General features: G+C 40.4%; 2 protein-coding genes across 8 annotated transcripts; both read left to right on the forward strand.

Moving 5' to 3' along the window:
* The first annotated feature begins 6,545 nt into the window (after positions 1-6,545).
* LOC124037111 (regulator of G-protein signaling 4-like) lies at positions 6,546-11,108 on the forward strand. 6 transcript variants are annotated; one of them, XM_046351757.1, is made up of 5 exons: positions 6,546-6,910; positions 7,031-7,108; positions 7,218-7,273; positions 7,379-7,545; positions 7,972-11,108. In XM_046351757.1, exons 1-5 carry the CDS (start codon positions 6,834-6,836, stop codon positions 8,149-8,151), a joined length of 558 nt encoding a protein of 185 aa, XP_046207713.1. In that variant the 5' UTR covers positions 6,546-6,833; the 3' UTR covers positions 8,152-11,108. The 6 variants fall into 6 exon arrangements, with proteins under 6 accessions (XP_046207713.1, XP_046207714.1, XP_046207715.1 ...); XM_046351758.1 differs by having other exon boundaries at positions 7,034-7,108; XM_046351760.1 differs by having other exon boundaries at positions 6,548-6,910; positions 7,223-7,273.
* A 95-nt stretch (positions 11,109-11,203) lies between these two features.
* On the forward strand, positions 11,204-14,222 carry LOC124037113 (regulator of G-protein signaling 1-like). Of its 2 annotated transcripts, XM_046351763.1 has the most exons (5): positions 11,204-11,563; positions 11,916-11,975; positions 12,320-12,384; positions 12,558-12,724; positions 12,970-14,222. In XM_046351763.1, exons 1-5 carry the CDS (start codon positions 11,478-11,480, stop codon positions 13,156-13,158), a joined length of 567 nt encoding a protein of 188 aa, XP_046207719.1. In that variant the 5' UTR covers positions 11,204-11,477; the 3' UTR covers positions 13,159-14,222. The 2 variants fall into 2 exon arrangements, with proteins under 2 accessions (XP_046207719.1, XP_046207720.1); XM_046351764.1 differs by lacking the exon at positions 12,320-12,384 and having other exon boundaries at positions 11,484-11,563.
* Positions 14,223-25,670: the final 11,448 nt, after the last annotated feature.

Consider the following 25,670-nt stretch of genomic DNA (forward strand, 5'->3'; position numbering starts at 1 on the left):
CACGTTTCAAGTTGGATTTATTAACTACAAAAGGGTAAGACGGTGTTTTTAAATCCGGTGCTGTTCTGCACAAACAAGCTTGTTAGCTAGCTAGCTCAAAGGACATTCAATGTTCCTCTATATAAGCCGTTCCTCCTTGGACCTAATTCATATAATGCATGGTGATAACCAGCACTTCAAGCCTCCTCCCCAACCCTCTCTGGCTCTCTCCCGCACCCACAACATTTCAGTCGCATCTTGCGCCATAGGCTACACTTGACTATCCATCACGCATGTAAATAACTAGCTTGTCTGCTCTATCTGCACTGATTGATTGAAGTCATTTAATAAAGCTAAATGTAAAAAATGGTTGATTTCACAGGCTAAAAAAAGTAACAGAAAATAACTACATAAACTGTTCTGTTCAGAACAAAGTGATTAAAAAAGTCATTTTGGTTCCAACCCCTGCCTTATCCCAAGTTCTTTCTGAACACCCCAGTCTGAACACATGCTTGTGCTCACACACACACCAACCTCACCTCTGATTCCCTCACTGCATACGCTGCTTTGTAACTGATCTGTTTGGATTTACTAGGATGAGCTGTTTGCAGGTTTGTTTGGTCAGTGAGTATCTGAGGAAAGTTAGATTCGATTTTTGTCTATTTTTGTGAATCATATTGTTCTCTGTTCTCAGCAGTACGCTGCTACTGAATGTACAGTACATCTCTCTGTTTCTTATTAAGTCCACTAGATGGCAACAAAGACAACATTGCAAGTGCACGTTTCTGCCCTGTTACAAGCAGCAACAATTTATCTTATGTTTGAAACTTTTCGGTACAATGATTCATCTAAAGTCAAGTTTCAAAGACAAATTCAACTTCATGACCAAATAAATCATGGAACAACTTAAATGTAGATTCTTGTCCTAAACATTGAACAGGGACCTAATTGTATCTTTGAATAATGCCATTGCATAAACTTCTTTCACTTATGCGAACAAGTAATTAAAGTCTCTTGCAACCACGTCAACCAGACACACATGAGGATTTGGACCGTAATGCCTGAGCTGGTTTTTCTCTGAGGGGATTTCAGAAACCACACAATGTGAAACTGTCAGTCTGACTTCTGCCTGAAGCCCCTATGTTTCCTTGGATGCCAAGCCGTTTCACTTCCACCTCAGTTCAGAGGAAGTCTGCGAGGGTTTCACTAAATTACTTGCAACAAAGACCCACACTGTCCTCAGAGCTGTGGAGAATGGTGCCCCTCATTCCAACACTCTGAAGCCCTGACAATAGACGCCAGCTCTCTAGCACCCCCTACACACTCATACGCACACACACGTGCACAGGCACACACTTTTAGCTTCTTATTTCCTCATGCACCACTCCCTCTTTTCCAATTTCTAGGTTAGATGCCAGTCATTATCAAATGTTTACCGCCAACCCATACTTGGAATCAAATTGAATGAAGTTGAACATTAAGAAACCCATGCATGTTCAACTCAATAGACAGGGGTTGTACTGAAACCAAGCCCAACTGGTTTCTGCTTCTGTTGTCTCCAGCTGTGTGAGACAGGATATTACTCTCTCCTGAAAGGCAAGTTCAGGCAAATTATGTGAGAGATCATTCCCCTCATCCTCTCAGCTTTCGCTCAGAGGCTGCTTCTCAATAGTCTTAACTTGCTTCCTTTCCTCTTCTCCTTTCCTCTATATGTACTGCCATCTATGAACTGAAAGCAAATTATTAGCTGACATCCACCATATTGCTTTCACTCCACCAGGTTTCCGATTGCAGGTAAAGGAAAGAAGGAGGACAGGAAGCCACTTGTCCTGCATGACAAAACTGTAATTACCTCAACTATCCTAGGTGTGTACGTCATGAGAGGTAGCAGAATAGGAAGCGTGTGCTTGTCCCCATGCTTTATACCACAGTAAAGCATCAGCAGCACACAGTCATTTCAATGTTGATTTGCGTAGTTCGACAATATAATTGGCACCCCTTAGATGAGATTGTCCTTGACATATTTGCACATTTTCCCAATATAGCTACAATGCTTATCTGATAATAGGGCTCTTCATATTGTCTACTGTACCTCCATGTTGTAACACAATAGTAGTCTGCCCTCCTGTTCTAACACTATGTAAATAGTTATTATTGTAAAGAGAATTTGTTTGCTAAATACGAGGTGCTAGTGCACTGCAACAACTCCTGCTAGTTGGTCAGATATGATTGACAACAGTAAGAACCTCTCAAGAATCAAAATAACTCAGACCTGAGGCAAGACAGTCTTCTTTCTGTTTGTTTGGAATATTGAAATACTGAATTTCACAATTTATGCTATGTTGCTAAAATGAGTTAAAATCAGTAGCACTTTTGCAATAGGGATTTCCAAAATAAAGTGTAATTGGAGGAAATAAATGGTTACATTGACATCCTGAGGCGTTAGTTCACTCATGAGTGTGAGAAAAGTTGTTTGCAGTCATATCAGAGGTGGATAGGTGCAAGTTGATTTGAGTGCATTTTATGTAAACCAAAATAATATTTTATCAACCACATCTAGGACCTCTTTCTTGGTACCACACCATCTCATTATCATTGAATTACCACTAAATTAAATTAGCCAGCTGTTTAAAGAGCTTCTAATTGGAGTCATAGGCTGAGGCTCCACTTCAAAGAGAGAGAGAGACAGGAAGAGGGTTAGCTGCTCATTGAGGGTCTTTCTTTCCTGGTAGATACAATGGCACAGCATACTTCCGCTATACATTTAGGAATCCCCATCAGCTTTCACAAGTAAGATCATTCCCGTCAGGGTTTAACCTTGAGGTCATAGACTACAAATATAAATAATGGTGATTTTAGTGACAATTAGTTGTGATAATTAACCTTGATATGGGAAGTAAATAATTCAATGAAGAAGATGTTGACTTTGAATGTAAAATAATGAAAACATTTGACTGAAGTCCAAGTGAGGTTAAAAATACAGATGGACCCATTTACAGCATTAATCATTTACTTTCAATCCTGTTTGCTTTGGACTACATGTCAACACATCCCAATGTCTGCATCCTATGACGCACCATCATGACTGACTGGTCGATACACATCCTGTGATGAAATAATAACAACTTGTAGCTTCACCCTTCAGACCTCACAGACACTACAATACAGTGTTCTTTCCTCCTATAGAATTCCGGTGTGACTGCAGGCATTTGTTCCAGCACAGCACTAACACCTGAGTCAGCGAATAAAGGGGTTGTTCATTAGTTGATTATATGTTGATTATTGATTGATTGATCCATTTAGCTTGAGCACAATGCTCCATATGTTGGTGGCCTCCTTCCCATCCTCAACTTCAGTTCCATTACATACACCTGGACAAAGAGAGTGAATGGGAGTAGAATAATGTCAAAAATAACAGGGGAAAGCACAATTACTTCTGTTTCGTTAAATCACATCAATAGACCTTGGATGAGCATCTGGATCACCCACAGTGATCTTTTCCACCCTGCTACCCAATCTTCAAAATTAAGCACCTGCTATTATAGCTGCTAAACTGATTTGATTTGGAAAAAAAATACAAATAAAAAAAAACACTCTTTGTATATTGTACATTCAACAAAAATATGAAAGCAACATGTAAATGTGTTGGTCCCATGTTTTATGAGCTGAAATAAAAGATCCCAGATATATGCACAGAACGCTTACTTCACTCCAGTTTAATGCACACATTTGTTTACATCCCTGTTAGTGAGAATTTCTTCTTTGCCAAGATAATCCATCCACCTGACAGGTGTGGCGTATCAAGAAGCTAATTAAATTGTGCGGGGGACAATAAAAGGCCACTCTAAAATGTGCGGTTTTGTCACACAACACGATGCCACAGATGTCTTATGTTTTAAGGGAGCATGCAATGCTGACTGCAGGAATGTCCACCAGAGCTGTTGCCAAAGAATTGAATGTTCATTTCTCTACCATAAGCGTTTTGGACAAATTGGCAGTACGTCCAACCGGCCTCACAACCGCAGACCACGTGTAACCATGCCAGCCCAGGACATCCACATCCGGCTTCTTCACCTGCAGGATCATCTGAAAACAACCACCCAGATAGCTGATGAAATGTGGGTTTGTACAACCAAAGAGTTTCTGCACAAACTGTCAGAAACCACCACAGGGAGGTTCATCTATGTGCTCGTAGTCCTCACTGCAGTTTGGCATTGTAACTGAGTTCAGTGGGCAAATGCTCACCTTCAATGGCCACTGGCATGTGTGCTCTTCACGGATGAATCTCGGTTTCAACTGTACCGGGTAGATGGCAGAAAGCCTGTATGGCGTCGTGTGGACAAGCAGTTTGCTGATGTAAATGTTGTGAACAGAGTGCCCCATGGCATTTGAATGCACCGAGATACCATGACAAGAACCTGAGGCCCATTGTCGTGCCATTCATCCGCCTCCATCACCTCATGTTTCAGCATAATAACGCACAGCCCCATGTCACAAGGATCTGTACACAATTCCTGGAAACTGAAAATGTCCCAGTTCTTCCATGTCCTGCATACTCACCAGACATGTCACCCATTGAGCATGTTTGGGATGCTCTGGATGGACGTGTACGACAGTGTGTTCCGGTTCCCGCCAATATCCAGCAACTTCGCCACGATCAACATCCTGATCAACTCTATGAGAAGGAGATGTGTCGCGCTGCATGAGGCCAGCGTCCTGGAGTCACCTCTTCACTGTTGATGTTGAGACTGGTGTTGTGCAGGTACTATTTAATAAACCTGCCAGTTGAGGACTTGTGAGCCGTCTGTTTCTCAAACTAAACACTCTAATGTACTTGTCCTCTTGCTCAGTTGTGCACCGGAGCCTCCCACTCCTCTGTCTATTCTGGTTAGAGCCAGTTTGCGCTGTTGTGTGAAGGGAGTAGTACACAGCACTGTACGAGATCTTCAGTTTCTTGGCAATTTCTCACAAGGAATGGCCTTCATTTCTCAGAACAAGAAAAGACTCGTGAGTTTCAGAAGAAAGTTATTTGTTTCTGGCCAATTTGAGCCTGTAATTTAACCTACAAATGCTGATACTCCAGATACTCAACTAGTCTAAAGGATGCCAGTTTTATTGCTTCTTTAATCAGGACAACAGTTTTCAGCTGTGCTAACATAATTGCACAACGGTTTTCTAATGATCAATTACCCTTTTAAAGTGATAAACTTGGATTAGCTAACACAACATGCAATTGGAACAGAGTGATGGTTGCTGATAATGGGCCTCTGTACATCTATGTAGATATTCCAATCTGCCATTTCCAGTTACAATAGTCATTTACAACATTAAAATGTTTACACTGTATTTCTGATCAATTTGATGTTATTTTAATGGACAAAAAATGTACTTTTCTTTCAAAAACAATGACATTTCTAAGTGACCACAAACTTTTGAATGGTAGTGTAGATCTAATTGAAGAATGTGTGTACAACAAACTATTCCATAATTAGATTAACAGTTAAATCGAGTAACAAGTAATCCATAAAAAAGTGTGTAATGGAATTATCACCCCATTAATAACCCTATTATTACATTAATGATGCAGAAGTTACAAAAATCGCCACAAAGGGTCACATATATGTGAGTATATTAACTCTTTCCTCCTGGGGTTCTATCTTTCCATTACCACAACAACAAACTGCATGACATTACAAGTCTTGGTGTGTGTGTGTGTGTGTGTGTGTGTGTGTGTGTGTGTGTGTGTGTGTGTGTGTGTGTGTGTGTGTGTGTGTGTGTGTGTGTGTGTGTGTGTGTGTGTGTGTGTGTGTGTGTGTGTGTGTGTGTGTGTGTGTGTGTGTGTGTGTGTGTGTGTGTGTGTGTGTGTGTGTGAATAGGACTGGCCACCCCTCCGAGAGCCTGGTTCCTCTCTAGGTTTCTTCCTATTTTCCTGCCTTTCTAGGGAGTTTTTCTTAGCCACCGTGCTTCTACATCTGCATTGCTTGCTGTTTGGGGTTTTAGTGTGGGTTGCTGTATAAGCACTTTGTGACATCAGCTGATGTAAAAAAAAGTGCTATAAATGCAGAACTACATTTGATTGAATGTGTGTGTGTGTGTGTGTGTGTGTGTGTGTGTGTGTGTGTGTGTGTGTGTGTGTGTGTGTGTGTGTGTGTGTGTGTGTGTGTGTGTGTGTGTGTGTGTGTGTGTGTGTGTGTGTGTGTGTGTGTGTGTGTGTGTGTGTGTGTGTGTGTGTGTGTGTGTGTGTGTGTGTGTGTGTGTGTGTGTGTGTGTGTGTGTGTGCGCACATGTTAACAGTACAACAGTGTAACTAACGCCTACCCATTCAGATATTTGAGAGGAAATATATTGCCATGCCTCCTTTCCCCATTACATATTATTTGCCCTCTAATGTGATTTCCCTTTATACTATTCACAGTAAATGAAAGATGTTCTCAGGAAATAGACTTGTGAAAGAGTGTGGCTGTGAGTAAACACTGAAGATTATATTAAGGTGGGCAGACAGACACTTCTCTCTTAACAACTGCTCCTTAACATGCAATGTCTTCAGACGGAATTATTATCGAGTTTAATCTATAAGATGTGTCTTAGGAAATATTTGTTAAAAAAAAGGGAAAAATTTGTAATAGGAATTTTACAGGAATGTAATATCCATGAGTCAAAGACCTTGCGTCCTAGGGGAGTTTCGGTAAGCTGTGCCAAGGCATCTAGGGGCCTGCACCAGCACACCGTAAACATCACCATAACACACCTCTCTTGAGAGGATAAATACCTGCCCAGGATGGGCCTGGAATGTTTACTAAGACCGTACAGTCTACATCTAATTCCTAGGAGGAATCGCTGTCAATTATGTGAAGATGCCCAAACTATTATTTTCAAAGATTCGGATCTATGAATTGAAGGATATACCGCAAAAAAGAACACAGAGAAGAAGGTAAGTTAAATTATCTATCTAGGAAAGGGACCTTTATAGGCAGTTCATGATACATTTGTGCTATCATAATAGATTGGATGATAATACATACTATTTCCACGGGATCGATATCCTTCTAAGCAGAAAAAGACAGAAAAAATACATCCAGTGTATTCTGGCACAAAAGATAAATGATGAGTCCTTTTCTACAAAAATCAAGTAAGTACGACAACAGTGGTGACTATTTCATAACAATAACATGTCAAATAGTTTACTTAGTAATATTGACCCATATAATCCCCCCCCCCATTTTTTCAATCTTTTTAAGTCCAGAGGACAATAGAGGAATCCAGCCAACTCTTGAGACCTTGTTGAAGGACGAAAGTAATGACAACTGTTTTAACTATGTTGGCCCAGAGTACATTCATTATCATCAATAGTACAGTCTGATTCAACCACCTTCTGACTTTAGCATTGATAATCCCCCAGGGTGCCTTGCAGCCTTCCGAGCCTTCCTGCGGTCCGAATTCAGTGAGGAGAATATTGAATTTTGGCTAGCATGCAGAGACTACAGAAAGACCATCTCACCGGCTGACCTGTTCTGGAAAGCAACAGAGATCTACCAGGAGTTCCTCCATCCTCAGGCCCAGAGAGAGGTAAGTTAGTCAGGCTATGCATCAGCATTCACCTTGGCAGTATCTGGATACAGTCCAAAATACTAACATAATATAAGCCAAAGTAGCAGATATAGCTATAATTCCTAGGGTGTGACTATGTAATTCCATGTACTTTGCTGATGTGGGAAATGGACTATTTCAAAGATAACTTAGCCTATCACTAGAACAATTTGACAAGCACTGAAACTTTCTGACGTAATAAAATCCCTCCTTCAAAAATACAGATAACTGTTGGGACAAGATATGATTTCAACGAGCTCATGTAGTGAATAAATGGATTGGCAAGCCTAGGGTGGAAAGGTGACCATATCGCTCAGCTCAGGCTTTTCATAACATTAGCTTCACAAATGTGCGTAGAACTTTCCCTTGGCACTCATTGTAATGGTTTGTGTTTTCCCCTTACAGATCAACATTGACCACCACATCCACGAGAAGATCAAAAGGTCCATGAAAGCCCCTGCTCTGTGCTGCTTTGACGAGGCAGTGAGACATGTGTACAAACTGATGGAGAGCGACTCGTATTCCAGGTTCCTCAGGTCAGATGCCTACCTGGGGCTCGGACGCAAAGCCAGGACCTTCTGGTAGAGGTTAGGGGTCAAGAGTTTGTGAATCAAGATTCACCAAGTCCAAACGAGGAGGATTCCAAACGAGTCATGGAAACATGAGACTTTAGATCCTGAGGATAGAACTGAAAGATCCCCACAGGAAGTGACACATAATGACCACAGGAAATGACTTATGAGTTGGAGAAGAAGAAGAAATGAGTATAGAGTATGGAGAAGCATTGAGTGTTAGAGATGAGTGATGTGTGGTGATGAGTAGTGTCAATGATTCAGAGTGCTCAACAGTACATTTATTCAAACATCTAGACTGACTGATGCATCAAAAGTGGCGTTGGCGTAAAAACAAATGTGTGTATAGGGAATCGTTTTAGGTAAGAACAGAAGGTACAGAATGTCTAAATGGAAGGACTTACATTACAAATGATTACAGAAATGAGTTACGTATGGTTACAGAAATGAGTTACGTATGGATACAGAAATGAGTTACGTATGGTTACAGAAATGAGTTACGTATGGTTACAGAAATGAGTTACGTATGGTTACAGAAATGAGTTACGTATGGTTACAGAAATGAGTTACGTATGGTTACAGAAATGAGTTACGTATGGATACAGAAATGAGTTACGTATGGTTACAGAAATGAGTTACGTATGGTTACAGAAATGAGTTACGTGTGGTTACAGAAATGAGTTACGTATGGTTACAGAAATGAGTTACGTATGGATACAGAAATGAGTTACGTATGGTTACAGAAATGAGTTACGTATGGTTACAGAAATGAGTTACGTGTGGTTACAGAAATGAGTTACGTATGGTTACAGAAATGAGTTACGTATGGTTACAGAAATGAGTTACGTATGGTTACAGAAATGAGTTATGTATGGTTACAGAAATGAGTTACGTATGGTTACAGAAATGAGTTACATATGGATACAGAAATGAGTTACGTATGGTTACAGAAATTAGTTACGTATGGTTACAGAAATGAGTTACGTATGGTTACAGAAATGAAGCACTAAAAGGCTTTTAAGTATTCCATTCAAGTGTTATTTGTTATGGCAAAGACAAAAATCTGTTTTTTAATTTCATGCTTATTTGACACCCATGATATGGATCTGTCAGCAATATGAAACATGAATAACTGTTATTCATTTAACTCTTAATACTAATATAGCATGGATGGACCCTGTCAGTTTAAATATACAGTATACTTCCATAAGTCAGGATGTTGACGTTGTCAGAGTGAAGGGTTATCTTTAATTTGTCCTGTGACACTGAGTAATCGTGTGTGGTCGGTGGGCAGGGCAAATCGGAGAAAATGATTTTCCAGAGCCTGCTGACTGTAAGTCTGTTGTGATCACACGTCAGCTGTCTCAGCTAATTGCCCAGAGCCAGCCCAGCGACTATGTATTGAAGCTGGAAAAAATGTGCCCTGTCACCGTTGACCCCACTCTATAGATGGCTCTATTTCTCAAAGTTGTCTCTTAAAAAGGTAATCTGGATGGCTCTAAGGAATAACTGTGAGTTTGACCCAGAACTCCCACCAGTGGATTGGAGTCAGTGGATGCTCTGATGCATGGCAAATTGGCCTGAATGTGTCCCCTTGTTAGGGAAGTAATCTCATCACCAAGGACCAACTGTTCTGTGATGACTTTTAACATCAGCATGGCGCACTATGGACAAATGTCTGGAGGCTAGCACAGCGTGATCTTCAATTGAGCATTGCGCAAGAATTATGAGAAGAACTCATAAGAGAATAAGTGTTATTACTACATACAAGGTTATAAATAGACCACAGGAAGAGTAGCTGCTGCTTCAGCAACAGCTAATGGGGATCCTAATAAAATACTAAATACTTAAAGCAGTCTTCAAAGGGAATGTTTTATGTGAGAGTTGATATTTTCAAAGAGGACTATTGGGTAGAGGGAAGACCAGACAATAGCAACTTATATTGCAATATTTAGCTCGGTAAGTCAATAGTATGGTATAATATATTCAATTACACAACATTTTGTTTAATAAATAAAAAAAGGGGAGGGGGAGTTGGCATGAAGGGATATTCTTGCTCAATGACAGGGATCTCACCCCTCCCGCCTCACGACAACATCACACCACTTTGTCCTTCACAGTCTGACGCTGTTTTCCTTTGTCCCAAACGGTTGCCATGACAGCTGAGGGGAAGTGAGTAATGTGCAGTGTATTTCTGATACTGTCTGAGTTACTCAATACCGTCACTCAGGAACTTCTAGAATGGATACTGTTCATATTGGTGTAAAGCAGAAGTAGAAAGGAGATTCAGCAACTCTTGGAGGACAATGTTATTCAATTGTTTTTTTTTAAAGCATATTTATGGTGTCAACCACACAGGTGATTGTGGTGTGTTCGTTTAAACCTCTGGTCAGTTTTTACTGTATGATGTAAAGGTAGATGTGTGGTGGTGTGGAATTGAAGGCACAAGGCAGATTAACTGTAAGTGGCCATGTTTTGGTGTCACTTGGTTGTGCTTGACTGCTTGTGGCCATCTTTGGGTAAGTTGAGGAGAACCACATCAGTTACTGTGCGGAATGACAACGGGCAGGTCATTGGACATTGCTGCCTATAGTCACATTGGCCATGAGTTGTCTATATGACTCTGGCTAATGTATGCAAAGGCTATAAACCCACAATCTACAAACTAAACAACTGACTGTCTATATTGGATTGAATCATCATATCATTTAGTAAAGACACACCTCGCCGCTGGACACAGTATAAGAAATTAAACATCCCAATGACATTTCAACAGGGTACCGAAACACACACCAAGCGAAGGTCATGATTTGCCTATCACTGTCACTGTCTCTGTCATTTGCATCTTAGCAGCCCAGACCAAAAAATATGGTGGACATAAAGAGCACACTTTGAACGAGGAGCAGTTAGGCTGCCTGGAAAACCGGACAAAGAGAGAGAGAGAAAGAGAGAGAGAAAGAGAGAGAGAGAGAGAGAGAGAGAGAGAGAGAGAGAGAGAGAGAGAGAGAGAGAGAGAGAGAGAGAGAGAGAGAGAGAGAGAGAGAGAGAGAGAGAGAGAGGTATCCATAGAGAGAGACGAGAGAGAGAGGGAGAGAGAGCATGACACAGAGAGAGGTTGAAAGAGAGTGTCGCAAAAAGACAGAGAGCGCATGTCACAGAGAGAGAGATAGAGAGAGAGCGTAGGGGCTTCCTCTCTTGCTACGGTTCACTGGTCTGAGTCTGTGTTTCACCTTCCAGCCCTGCATATAAAGGCCTGAGGTGGAGGGAGATCCCACTATACAGAGAGTGATTCACCCCAGCATGAGCAGCAGCAGGGGACAGAGAGTGTGGGGTTAAAACATGCCCAGCCTAATCATCACAGAGACACTGATACAAACACAGCACTTCAATATGGAGCAGGACGACAGGAGGAGGAACAAGAACTTGTGAGTGTAGATTATAGCTTTTTTATACTCTCAGCGGCTGGTGATTTCGGAAAATGTATTGTGGCGCTTATGTATATTTTATAAATATTAGGCTATATATTCAATGTACTCTCGTAATACTATGGATGTGTCATATACTTTCTAAATACTAAAATGCTTGTACAAATATTTTAGCGGCATACTACATACTTTAGGCCACACATTGTATATAAACACTGCATATGTTTTACTAAACCTGTGAATACCTTCTACCAAGATACTACCAAGATACTTCTACCAAGATGTCCTTATACAGCAATGGAATAAGTTGTTTTATGAGACGATCATGACCGTTCTTTCTTTCTCTCCATAGGGGAAAGAACTTTATGTGCCGACTGCAATGCATGTTCTCACATTCACCTACCTCTGAGAGGTAAGGATTCTTACCCTTTCTTACTCTGTTACTCTGTGTTGATCCTAATGGTTATTATTATTATATTATTTTAAATGTGTATATATATATATATAACATATATTACATGTATTGTATTGTTCAAAATCAAATACCATATATGTTGTTGTGTCCATCTGTGGTAGTGTGTGTGAATTCAAATTACACTTCAGAAAGCAGGCACACACACACGCACCAATGTGCAGCTATAATTGTTTCCTGATTATGTTGGTTCTATGTGCCCTTTTGCCCTCACATCAAATACCAGGTTTATTTTTACCCAGATTTGATTCTAGTTGAGTAATCACCACACATTTTCTTCCTAGCGGGCTAAGTTTAGAAGATACCCAACAATGGTCTCAGTCACTGGAGAGACTCCTCGAGTCTAAATGTGAGTTTCACTTTATCAGACGATCAAAATAGTTTGAGATAAATAGATTAATTAGATCATATATCTAACTGAAAACAGCCAGATAGAGATGTTGAACAAAAACAGCACGTGTTTCCAGGCTTGGAGCTGTATCATTGTTTCATGTCTTGGTATGTTTTTATTCTTCCCCACAGATGGATTGGCGACCTTCAGAACCTTTCTGAAGTCTGAATTCAGCGATGAGAACATTGAGTTCTGGCTGACGTGTGAGGAGTACAAGAAAATCAAGTCTTCATTCAGAATGTCATCGAAGGCCAAAAAAATCTATGAGCATTTCATAAAGGCTGAGGCTCCTAAAGAGGTACGACTGTTATACTACAGTATATATTACAGTACATGGCTACATAATAGAGATTCAAATAGCTGCAGTGACATTTCTACAGAAAGCGACCCTGCATTTGAACTTTTTGTAACCTCATTGATGTTTCAATGTATTTCATCAACATCATCTGGTTAATAAACCCCCCTCAAATGTTTATTTCCAAACATGCTATATGAAATCCATCTGTACTTCGTAAATCTAAATGAATCTTGCTCTTGTTCCAGATAAACATTGACTACCACACGAGGGAGCAGATCAAGAGGGCCGTGAAGAATCCTACACTCCAGTGCTTTGACGATGCCCAGAAGATTGTCTATGGGCTGATGGAGAGAGACTCGTACCCTCGCTTCCTGCGCTCAGACATTTACCGATCCCTCCTGGATTCCCTCGCCGCTGACGCCGTCAAGGGCTAATGGGAGCGGATTAGACGACAGGAGAATGTGACAACAGAAACTGGAATGTTTGGGATTCTACAGGATGGAAGGCTGACCAAGCATAGAGAGACTGACAGGCCTGTGTCCCTACGAACCGTGGTCGCCACAACACAAGACCACACCCTAAAACACTGCAAGTGGGATTCGCCCAGAGAAAAAGAAAGACAGAAAGAGAGAAGGAGATGCAGAGAGGATATGAGGAATGCTACAGCGCTGCGATTGCACTGGATGCTGCTGTCTTATCTGTAACTCTGGGAGTGACATCATATCATAGGTGATTAGATCGTCTTTGACAGTGAATGAATCACCGAGTGAATGACGATCGAACTGAAACCCAACGTCAGCAACCATGCAGTCCCCACTCAACCGGAGGTGCTTCCTGTCCTAAAAAGATGGAGTAGAAAGTGTATCTGTGTTTGTGTGTGTGTTTGTGTGTGTGTGTGCGCAACAGGATGCCTATGATACTGTGATAAGATAGGAGATGCAAGGTGGACTTTCACTAGCAATACTAAAGTATGTGGTCTGGAGTGAAACAAAGGAGAGAGCACGCACACAATGGATACTGGCCCAAAATACTATACTGTCCTTAATAATATTCACATTTCGTCTCTAAATTCAAACCAGTTTTTCGAAAGGCGGTTGAATCTTTAGATTTGCAAGGCAGTTAAAGACTTCTTACACTGTCTATCATTGAATAATTACCCATTTAGAAGTAGAGGTTAAGTTGTCAGAGTGCAATTGTAGACAGAAGGGTAGCCTATGTCCCACTTTGTATATTGAACTTTGAACTCCTACTTCTCTGATGCAGAATATTTTTTGATTGCTTATAAAGAAAGCACAATACAATGTTGATAAATTAAGGTTAGAATGTTGTACTATTTATTACACAGTCACTGTTGGGATGCTGACTTTTGCAATGCTTGTAAAAATGTTCACGATTAGATTATTAAATTACATTAAATTAAATTATTAAATTATTTGCAGACAAAATATGTATTGTCAATCACTCTCTTCTGGCTTATTCTCAATTAACAACTAAATTAAAAAACAACATTTCACTTTGCGGTTGCTCCTGTATGTGTAATCCCTTAGATCGCAATATCTAATAGGCTAGCATATGGAATTGATTTAAGACAGTCATAAAGTTTATAATTTAGCCATTTGATTTTGAATTTTGGACCCCTGTAGACATACTATATATACAGTACCAGTCAAAGTTTGGACACAACTACTCATTCCAGGGTTTTTTGTAATTTTTTTACTATTTTCTACATTGTATAATAATAGTGAAGACATCAAAACTATGAAATAACACATATGGAATCATGATAGTGCTGTTAAGAAGATAGAGCAACATTGTATTATGGACATACAGTAGCAGTCAAAAGTGTGAACACACCTACTCATTCAAGGAGTTTTCTTTGTTTACTATTTTCTCTTTTTTTTTTATGTCTCTCAGATATAGGAAACCTCGAAACCTTGTCCTCCTGATTGATTTTTAGATGTTTTTGTTTTGCCATGTACAAATTTGTTATTCCATGCATTTCTATAGGCAAAAAAAACTCAATCGCAAGATTTTTGGGACCCATGTTTGGTCACTTTATTCGTTGCACATTTTTATTCGTGGCACATTTTTAATCGTGCCACATTTTACCCTCTATGAACCTTTTGCACATTTTACATCCCGGTACTGGTTTACCTTGAGATGATTCCCCTTAATCATGTGTGTGTCGTAGACCAGAACACCTGTTTGGGTTTTACAGACGATTTTGTGACAATTGTCCTGTCCGGATCTTCTCATGTGAAAAAGGCCGCTTCAGAAGCTCATTTTATGGAATAGGCACAAAGAGGGGATTGAGCTGCAGCCATTACAAGAAACGGTAAGTCTCTAACTTGAACACATGGTTTGCTATTCAATATTCAAAATGACGTCACCGTGTGATCCTTGGGAGCATCATACGATTCTAGGGGGTGCTTTAACCCTAAAAGTCTCTAGATCATATCAAAAATTGGCTTTTCATTATTTATCTGACTTTCATTTATCTACATTAGACTCACTATGAATTGTTTTACCATTTTCTTTTCCGGACAACCAGGGCTACAAGTAAAACACAAAACATTTTGACATGAACAATTGCATTCATGAGTTTAATTGATAAATGTACATTTAAAAAAGAAGGTTCACCAAAACAAAAAGGTATTTATATGAATGCTGTAAGTACAAAAAAATAGTGTACTCATTGGAAAATGAATATCCAACTAGTCAGTGATATTTGTGTGAAATGTGAGCTTATTAGAGTATTGTAGACACTATGTCCTTGGATTTCCTATGATCTTCTGTGTAGAAGAACCACTTACCTTCTAACAACTATTATGTCACTTTTCATAGATAGCTTTTAATCGTTTGTAGCTCAAACTGTGTCCTTTTTACTGGGCCCCTTCGGGATCACCCTTGTCTCACAAACACAGCTCTAGCTCAGTCTCCCTTAATCACACAGACTAATGGTTGGTATCAATGGATGCAAAAGAAATAGATGAAACCATTGGTATAACCTGGAAGTATGTAACACACAATGTTTTAAAGGGGTTAGAATGACAGCATGATGAGTTTGAGTACACCTGATGATCTTGAATGCAAAAATTTTAAAAATCAATAACAAGATACGCTACATTACCAAAACTATGTGGACAGCTGCTTGTCGAACATCTCATTAGTGAGGTCGTCCATCGGACTGCCAGATGGTGACGCATGACTCATCACTCCAGAGAACACGTTTCCACTGCTCCAGAGTCCGATGGCGGCGAGCTTTACACCACTACAGCCGACGCTTGGCATTGCACATGGTGAAGTTAGGCTTGTGTGCGGCTGCTCGGCCATCGAAACCGATTTCATGAAGCTCCCGATGAACAGTTATTGTACTGACGTTGCTTCCAGAGGCAGTTTGGAACGCGGTAGTGGTCTGTGGCCTACCACTTTGTGGCTGAGTCGTTGTTGCTCCGAGACCTTTCCACTTCACAATAGCAGCACTTACAGTTGACCAGGGCAGCTCTAGCAGGGCAGAAATTTGACTCACTGACTTGTTGGAAAGGTGTCATCCTATGATGGTGCCACGTTGAAAGTCACTGTGCTCTTCAGTAAGGCCATTCTAGTGGCAATGTTTGTTTCTAGAGATTGCATGGCTGTGTGCTTAATTTTATATAACTATCACGATGGGTGTGGCTGAAATAGCCAAATTCACTCATTGAATGGGTGTCCACATACTTCTGTAAATATAGTGTGTCTCTTCATCATTGTGGTTAGATGTTCCTTCATGCTTTTGCTTTTCATGCTTTTGTTATTTACTTGAAAGACACATCTGCTGTCTTATTTCTAAGGTGTTTTTTCTACCATAGTGAATAACATAGAAAAGGGAAGGTGTGAGTTTCAGTTTAATGACAAGGGGGTTTATGAGAAGTAATGTGTTATTACAGTAAATTGAAAGTTAAATAAACAATACGTGGCAAGAGACTTATGATCCTTGAGATATTAAGAACCATGACATTGCAGACGAAGGTGTTTCATCATCTCAATGACAGTGGGCCCTCCTCATCTGACAAAAGACCTTCATGGCTGTTTCTCTCTGCTGTATGTTACAATCAAGGTCTCTGTGCATGATGAATTCTCCATTTGTCAGCATTTATACTGTCCCAAGGTATGGCCCTCGCCTATGTTCCTCACCGACTGTTTCAGAGGCCCTCGCGTAAAACTACTTTACAAAATAAAATAAAATAAAAACACATTATTCTGCATTGCTTGAAGCAGTTTGGAATGTGTTTAAAGGGTTATAAAGTGATCATTGTGTTCCATCCCATGCATTGCACATTACGACCACTGCCGTGTTTGCCAAGTTGTACAGTACACAGTTGCTTGAAAGGGAAGGTTCACCCATTTTGAATGTTATGTCGTTTTTTTGTGCATCGCTGTGTGATGGTCCATCGATTCCCTAGGTCAATTCATGTGTTCATGTGTATCTGAGTTACTGGCATTCAAGCAGTCAGAAATCCGTCCGGTATGGCGTAGCACCCTGACAAAGTCACTCTCCCTCCACTGGAAGTTAATAGGAATATGACTTTTAGATCGCGAAAAAAATCTATCATACATGTCAGATTTCAATACTGGCCGCATCGATGTCATAACTCAAGAGGATGTCTTCTCTCAAAATGAGCCATTGATAATATTTTTGCGATATTCCTACCTTGAGAAATGTGTCATTTAATGGAGGGTCTAGCACATTTTTCCTATTTGTCTGCCTCTTTAGTCCTGTGTACATTGCAATGAACGCATAACGCCCTACCCAGCAGACTGTTGAGCAATCGCGTTCACGTTGTCATGCTGCGTCAAGCAGTTGCTGAACTAATCTTAACGCAATCCCTTCTCAATGTCCGTGTATATTGTATGTTGAGAAATGTGCCTATTTTCCTTAAAAGTATGTAATGTCACGTTTCCAAAGCTATACGATAGTACAAATAGTAAGTTAATTATCTCACATCTCAGAATTATATTTTTTATTTATGTACTTCTTGCTGTTGAAATTCGTACTAATGTTAGGTTTTTGAGCTAGCGCCCAATAGACTCCCATTCACTCCTTGAAGGACAGTGCTCCTTGTGCCAGAATCGCCCAGAATGCACCGCTCGGACCATTGATGTAGCCTGTGCAACATTTCCCATCTCCTCAAAGGTACTGAATATCTTCCGTTGCGAGTAATTTGAAGAACACGCACATGCTGCAGGAGCACAACTTGTACTTTCGGACTCTGGGATGCTTAGGAATCCTGTCGGGGACAAAATATGGTTCAGTGCTGGGAATTACCTGCTACTACTACGTAAAGCTTTTTGGAAGCATTAGTCTAGGTGGAAACTTGGCTCTGCTCCCTATTCTCTTCTGAACAATCCGATGCTTACACACTGTCTGCACATCATAATAAACAGAACAGACCAGCCCCCTCTCTGTTTTGTGGTCCTCAGCAGGCCTGGTGATTTACCTGCTAGTGCCAATTCACAATGAGAATCACGACAGAGATGCAGACGTACTGTACTAATAATGATCTAGTACAAAAATACCAAAGTGTTTGAATACATGGCCTCTGCTCAAAGTTTGTCAAAGATGGATGGATGAATAGAAGCTGTGAGAGTTGACCCACTCATACAGTATTAGGAAGGATTATGTACATGTCACAGTCATTTTAAGGAAAACAGACCCATCACCAAAATCAAAATGGCAGTCAAACAAATCAACAGGGATGTGGTTTCTGAATGTGGCTTAATGTCTTTCATCTGATCAGTTGAGTACATTATGCCTGGGCAGGATAATATGTGCTTTCAGAAGGTATTCACACCCGTTGACTTTTTCCACATTTTGTTGTGTTACAAAGTGGGATTAAAATAGATTCAATTGTCATTTTTTTGTCAACGTTCTACACAAAATATTATTGAAAAATAAAGCACTCATATATTTTGATGAGATAAGTATTCAACCCCCTGAGTGAAAACGTGTTATTATCACCTTTGGCAGTGATTACAGCTGTGAGTCTTTCTGGGTAACTCTCGAAGAGCTTTGCAAACCTTAATTGTACAATATTTGCTCATTATTCTTTGAAAACATTTTTGAAGCTCTGTCAAGTTGGTTGTTGTTCATTGCAAGACAGCCGTTTTCAAGTTGTGCCATAGATTTTCAAGCCGATTTAAGTCAAAACTGTAACTATTTTTATTTTACTAGGCAAGTCAGTTAATAACAAATTCTTATTTTCAATGACGGCCTAGGAACAGTGGGTTAACTGCCTGTTCAGGAGCAGAACGACAGATTTGTACCTTGTCAGCTCGGGGGTTTGAACTTGCAATGTTCCGGTTATTAGTCCAACGCTCTAACCACTAGGCTACCCTGCCGCCCCAAAACAGAACTAGGCCACTCAGGAACATTCAAGGTGGTCATACTCCAGTGTATATTTGACCTTCGGTTTCAGGTTATTGTCTTGCTGAAAGGTGGATTTGTCTGCCACTGTCTGTTGGAAAGCACACTGAACCAGGTTTTCCTCTAGAACTTTGCCTGTCCTTCGCGCTATTCCTTTTCTTTGATCCTAAAAAACTCCCATGACATGATACAGCCATCACCATGCTTGAAAATATGAAGAGTGGTACTTAGTGATGTGTTGTGTTGGATTTGCCCCAAACATAATTCTTTGTATTCAGGACAAAAAGTTAACATTTTTTCAGCATTACTTTAGTGCCTTTTTCTAAAAAAATGCATTGTTTAAGAATTTGTATTCTGTAGACTTCCTTCTTTTCACTCTGTCATTTAGGTTAGTATTGTGAAGTAACTACAATGTGTCACTGGTGTAGATAGTAGGAAGGAGGCAGTCGCAGGTTTAGAACTACTGCATTTAATTAAGCATCATAGATCAACATGGGACGAAACCCAAACGCTTGTTGTGCTCAAAATATATCTTCACAAACAAAAAGTCACAGGGCAAACCCAAATTTCCAAATATAAAGTACTCAGAAAAAAAGTAGAAGAGATACCTCTCAGGAAAACAAATAACATTTACAAAGACCAACAAAGACAATTGGCAGAGGGAGAATATATACAGTGATAAAGTGGGGATTGGAAGCAGGTGTGTGTAATGATGACGAGACAAGTCCGGGGTTGATGAGTGAAGGGCCTTTGCCAGAAGTAGGTTTGGCAGAATCTAGAAGGCCGGCGACGCCGAACGCCTGAGCTGGACAGGAGGGGGAGTCAAAGCGAAGGCTGGTGTGACACAATGTTGTTGATCCATCCTCAGTTTTCTCCTTTCGCAGCCATTTAACTCCGTAACTGGTTTAAAATCACCATTGGCCTCGTGGTGAAATCTCTGAGCGGTTTCCTTCCTCACCGTTAACTGAGTTAGGAAGGACACCTGCATCTTTGTAGTGACTGGGTGTACTGATACATCATCCAACGTGTAATTAATAACTTCACCATGCTCAAAGAGATATCCAATGTCTGTAAGGGACCTTACAGATAATTGTATGTGTGGGGTACAGAGATGGGGTAGTCATTCAAAAATCATGTTTTAAACACCACTCTTGCACACAGAGTTAGTCCATGGAACTTATTATCTGACTTGTTAAGGAAATGTTCACTCTGGAAGTTATTTAGGCTTGCCATAGCAAATGGAGTTGAATACTTAGTGACGCAAGACATTTAAGATTTTCATTTATTATTCATTTGTAAAACATTCTAAAAAGATAATTCCACATTGACATTATGGGGTATTATTATATGTATATCAGTGACACAAAATCTAAATTGTATCAATTTGGAATTCAGGCTGCGCTGTATAAATATTGAACCATCCAGGTTTGCAAAGCTCTTACAGAGTTACGCAGAAAGTTTCACAGCTGTAATTGCTGCCAAAGATGATTATTTTCTTATATTCTCCTTACAGTGTGATTTCTTGCATGTGTGGCTGTCATCGATGACCAGACGCAAGCTGCAGCTCAACCGTAAAAAGCCTTAACATTGTCTTAAGACTATTCCCCTATCCTTCCCACTTGAAAGCCCTCAACAGCTCCACAGTTCCTTCTCAGGGTCTCTGACCAGACAAAATCCTAGAGAACCGAATGGCCAATCTCAGTTCTACCGCTATCCCTCTGGTATTGCTCATACTGCTCAGTCAATCTTTTCAGATCTATGAGAAGTCAAAGGGTAGCAATCTAGGGGTTGAGGTTGGACTGGGTCTACTGTAAGTGTGACCTTGGACACCCAATAAGAGCGGACATTAGGAGACCACTCATCCAATGGCAAGATCCCAACACATTCTGTCTACATGTAATACTAGCGACTGCCTATGACTTTGAGCACTAATTCAATGACACTGATATAAACGATACCACTTTGTATTTACGGAACATTTAAAACTTTGTTCCTGTTTATGCAAATTCACAGATTTCCATCACCTCTTTGTTCATGCCACACTGGCATACTGTACCTACAGGTAGCTGTAATTTCTGGGTAAGGACAAACATTAACGTCATCCACCATGCATTTGCATGAAACCAATGGGTGAATGGAAAGATGCAGCACTACTGCCAAGGCAGGTGATTTGTGTGTTATTATATTATCTTGCTGGTGGGGCAAGAACCAGTCATTCAGGTTGGAGCGCTGCGCTGATAATCCACATTATCACTCTGGGTCAGTTGGACATATACTCGACTGTATTTTCATATGAAGACAGGAGATAATATTTGTTGAGTCTAGATCAGGGGTCTCGAACATGTCGCTCATGAGCTACCAGTAGCTCACAGCCCAGCTACGAGTAACTTTACAAACAATTCTGAAAGTAAATGCAACTTTTTATGTGTTCCATCACAAACGGTCATGAACAAAGTATCAGACACTGCAAGGTTCCAGCTACTATCTAATCAATGCAACTTTGACATTATCCCACCCATGGTTAGCAACTATTGGCTTAAAAAGACAAACCTAAGATAATTTCTTTGACTTTCCAGCAATATTGCCATTCTCTTTCTGTGTGGGGTGTACGTTTGTCTATCACTCTGTGTGTAGTCAGTTGATGTGATAACCGTCTTGTGGATTGACAGAAATATTTCCTCAAAACCTTCTCAATTAAATGTTAACTGCCAAGTAGGCTTACCTCGCAGAAGTCTATCATGAGTAAGTATGTCATTGATATATGTATTATTTGTTATTTGCAAACTTTGCCAAGAAAAGAACAGCAGCAGTACAGAACCATCACTCCTCTTGCATATTAGATGACACATTCCTCACTCGCTAGAAGAGTAATTAAAGGGACAGATGCGCAATTAAAGGGGAATTACACTTCAAAATATATTTGTACATGTTTAGACATAGATGACCATCAGACGAGTCTTGGTGTGTAGCCCAAACTGTTCGGACACTAAAGACAGAAGTTGGTAGATAGGCTGTACCGACTTCAGGCGAGTCCCAAGACACTTGTGAGGGTTGTAGAGCAAAATGGAGAACACCATTTTGTTTGTGAGGGTCTCATCTTTCAATAGATGGGTCATAATAGCTTGTACCGTTCGAAAGCTACAGGCGATTTTGTGAGAAGATCCATTTTCGGGATGTCTCATGGTCTGACAAACACCGCTCTAGCTCTGTCAGCTTTCACAGCAGATGCGGAAGTGCGTCATAGGCGGATACGGTGGATTGAGACGCAGCCCATGCAAAAAGAACATATCTCTAGCTTTAAACTGACAGATGTTTCAATGATTTTTGTGTTATGCTAATTAGATCTTCCGCGGGGTGCAGACATCGACCTTAGGGGCTTTTAAAAAGATTAGAGGTGAAAGGGTTTGGGTCATCTTTACAGAAAACAAACTGGTTGACCCTCAAAACCTGACCAGTGACCGTCCATATATTTCCAGAAAGTGGTTAACTGCAATAGCTTGCACACTGTTGAATTAGGTAATGTCCCTCCTCTTTCATATCAATCTAACAAAGGCACTTATTAAGTTAATTGCAGGTGAGCACATTTCTACAAAATGACTGAGAAGCACTGTCAAAGACAGAAATGCTTGCAGAATTGCAGCTAAAGTAATTTATTTCCAACTACTTCTTCCCAGCTTTCTATTTTTACTCTATTTATAGAGCATCAACAGGAATGTAAGAAAACAAGTTCGATGTGCTATGGCATTCCAATCAGTACGCATCTGACATCTTACTTTGTGTTGTCAAGCGGATATTGCATCAAGTCCTCCTCATCATACTTTCCATGCATTATTTTCTTGGCATCTCCCACTGCTTGAAAAGATCAGGTTGGATTCATTCATAAGATATATTTTGGAGTCTATAACAGGACAATTTTACTATTTGATTTTGAATTGGAAGACCAGGAAGTATATTAAAAAAAACATTTAAAAAATTATTTGATAACATTTTTATTTTGGCCTTACTGCTATTATCCCATTCAAACGCAATGGATAAGAGACTCACTACATGGAACAAAAGATTCTAAAGGATGTTTGTTCTGAAATGTCTGTCGTACAGTTGAAGTCGTAAGTTTACATACACTTAGGTTGGAGTCATTAAAACTCGCTTTTCAACCACTCCACGATTTTCTTGTTAACAAACTATAGTTTTGGCAAGTCGTTTAGGACATCAACTTTGTGCATGACAAGTAATTTTTCCAACATTTGTTCACAGACAGATTATTTGACTTATAATTCACTGTATCACAATTCCAGTGGGTCAGAAGTTTACATACACTAAGTTGACTGTGCCTTTAAACAGCTTGGAAAATCCAGGAAATGATGTCATAGTTTTAGAAGCTTCTGGTAGGCTCATTGACATCATTTGAGTCAATTGGAGGTGTACCTGTGTATGCATTTCAAGGCCTACCTTCAAACTCACTGCCTCTTTGCTTGACATCATGGGAAAAATCAAAAGAACTCAGCCAAGACCTCAGGAAAAAAATGGTAGACCTCCACAAGTCTGGTTCATCCTTGGATGCAATTTCCAAACACCTAAAGGTACAAAGTCCATCTGTACAAACAACAGTACGCAATTATAAACCCCATGGGACCACGCAGCCATCATACTGCTCAGGAAGGAGACACGTTCGGTCTTCTAGTAATGAACGTATTTTGGTGCGAAAAGTGCAAATCAATCCCAGAACAACAGCAAAGATGCAGGAGGAAACAGGTACAAAAGTATCTATATTCACAGTAAAACGATATCAACATAACCTGAAAGGTCGCTCAGCAAGAAGAAGCCACTGCTCCAAAACTGGCATAAAAAAGCCAGACTACGTTTTGCAACTGCACATGGGGACAAAGATCATACTTTTTGGAGAAATGTCCTCTGGTCTGATGAAGCAGAACTGTTTGGCCATAATGACCATCGTTATGTTTGGAGGGAAAACGGTGAGGCTTGCAAGCCGAAGAGCAGCATCCCAACCGTGAAGCACGGGGGTGGCAGCATCATGTTGTGGGGATATTTTTCTGTAGGAGGGACTGGTGAACTTCACAAAATAGATGGCATCATGAGGATGGAAAATTATGTGGATATATTGAAGCAACATCTCAAGATACCAGTCCGGAAGTTAAAGCTTGGTCGCAAATGGGTCTTCCAAATGGACAATGACCCCAAGCATACTTCCAAAGTTGTGGCAAAATGGCTTAAGGACAACAACGTCAAGGTATTAGAGTGGCCATCACAAAGCCCGGAACTCAAGCCTATAATAAATTTGTGGGCAGAACTGAAAAAGCGTGTGCGAGCAAAGAGGCCTACAAACCTGACTCAGTTACAGCAGCTTTGTCAGGAGGAATGGGCCAAAATTCACCCAACTTATTGTGGGAAGCTTGTGGAAGGCTACCCGAAACATTTTTTCAACTGGTATTGGGGGACCTTCAGACGAGTCTTGGTGTGTAGCCCAAACTGTTTGAACGCTAAAGACAGAAGTTGGTAGATCGGCTGTACCGACTTCAGACGAGTCCCAAGACACTTGTGAGGGTTGTAGAGCATTGTGTTTGTGGGGTCTCATCTTTCCATAGATGGGTCGTAATAGTTTGTACCGTTCGAACGCTACAGGCGATTTTGTGAGAGGATCGATTTTTGGGATGTCTCATGGTCTGACAAACACCGCTCTAGCTCTGCCAGCTTTCACAGCAGATGCGGAAGTGCGTCATAGGCGGATACGGTGGATTGAGACGCAGCCCATGCAAAAAGAACATATCTCTAGCTTTAAACTGACAGATGTTTCAATGATTTTTGTGTTATGCTAAAGTTATTGTTGATTTTTGTGTTATGCTAGTTATGCTAATCAGACATCGACCTTAGGGGCTTTTAAAGAGATTAGAGGTGAAAGGGTTTGGGTCATCTTTACATAAAACAAACTGGCAGAAATGCTTGGAGAATGGCAGCTAAAGTGATTTATTTCCAACCACTTCCTCCCACCTTACTATTTTTATAACTAAGACTCTATTTATAGAGCGTAAACAGCAATGTAGGAAAACGAGTTTGATGAGCTATGGCGTTCCAACCAGTATGCATCTTACATCTTACTTTGTGTTGTCAAGCAGATTGCATCAACTCCTCATCATACTTTTCATGTATTCTTTTCTTAACGTCTTCCACTGCTTGATAAGATCAGGTTGGATTAGTTCATAAAATATATTTGTTCTATAAGAGCTGATGTGTGTGTGTGTAAGGGGGGGTCCTCTAAACTATATTTTAGTTTTGGGTGGACTTGGTGCGCCTCTATGTCATTGGCCTACCCGGAGTTAAATATGGAAGCACTTTCAGTAGTGTAACCGTTTACACTAAACAACCAATCACATTCCCTTGCACTTCCTTTACTGCCGCAGGCTCTCACTGGGCTAGCCAACTGTTCACAGAGCGGGCCAATCAGGTTACAGATCTGTTACTCTAGGCCGGCCTTCCTAGCATGACGATATCAGAAGGGAAATATAAAGTGCTCTGACTGCTCTAGAG

Source organism: Oncorhynchus gorbuscha, linkage group LG06, assembly GCF_021184085.1.
Source record: "Oncorhynchus gorbuscha isolate QuinsamMale2020 ecotype Even-year linkage group LG06, OgorEven_v1.0, whole genome shotgun sequence".
Taxonomy (NCBI): Eukaryota; Metazoa; Chordata; class Actinopteri; order Salmoniformes; family Salmonidae; genus Oncorhynchus; species Oncorhynchus gorbuscha.

What these genes read in the sequence shown, in the direction of transcription:
- LOC124037111 (XM_046351757.1), top strand. Translation starts at nt 6,834, where the DNA reads ATGCCCAAACTATTATTTTCAAAGATTCGGATCTATGAATTGAAGGAT. An exon ending in AAAAGAACACAGAGAAGAAG is followed by an intron (nt 6,911 to 7,030) that starts GTAAGTTAAATT and finishes TATCCTTCTAAG; the next exon opens with CAGAAAAAGACAGAAAAAAT. An exon ending in ATCCTCAGGCCCAGAGAGAG is followed by an intron (nt 7,546 to 7,971) that starts GTAAGTTAGTCA and finishes TTCCCCTTACAG; the next exon opens with ATCAACATTGACCACCACAT.
- LOC124037113 (XM_046351763.1), top strand. Translation starts at nt 11,478, where the DNA reads ATGCCCAGCCTAATCATCACAGAGACACTGATACAAACACAGCACTTC. An exon ending in CATTCACCTACCTCTGAGAG is followed by an intron (nt 11,976 to 12,319) that starts GTAAGGATTCTT and finishes TTTTCTTCCTAG; the next exon opens with CGGGCTAAGTTTAGAAGATA. An exon ending in AGGCTGAGGCTCCTAAAGAG is followed by an intron (nt 12,725 to 12,969) that starts GTACGACTGTTA and finishes CTCTTGTTCCAG; the next exon opens with ATAAACATTGACTACCACAC.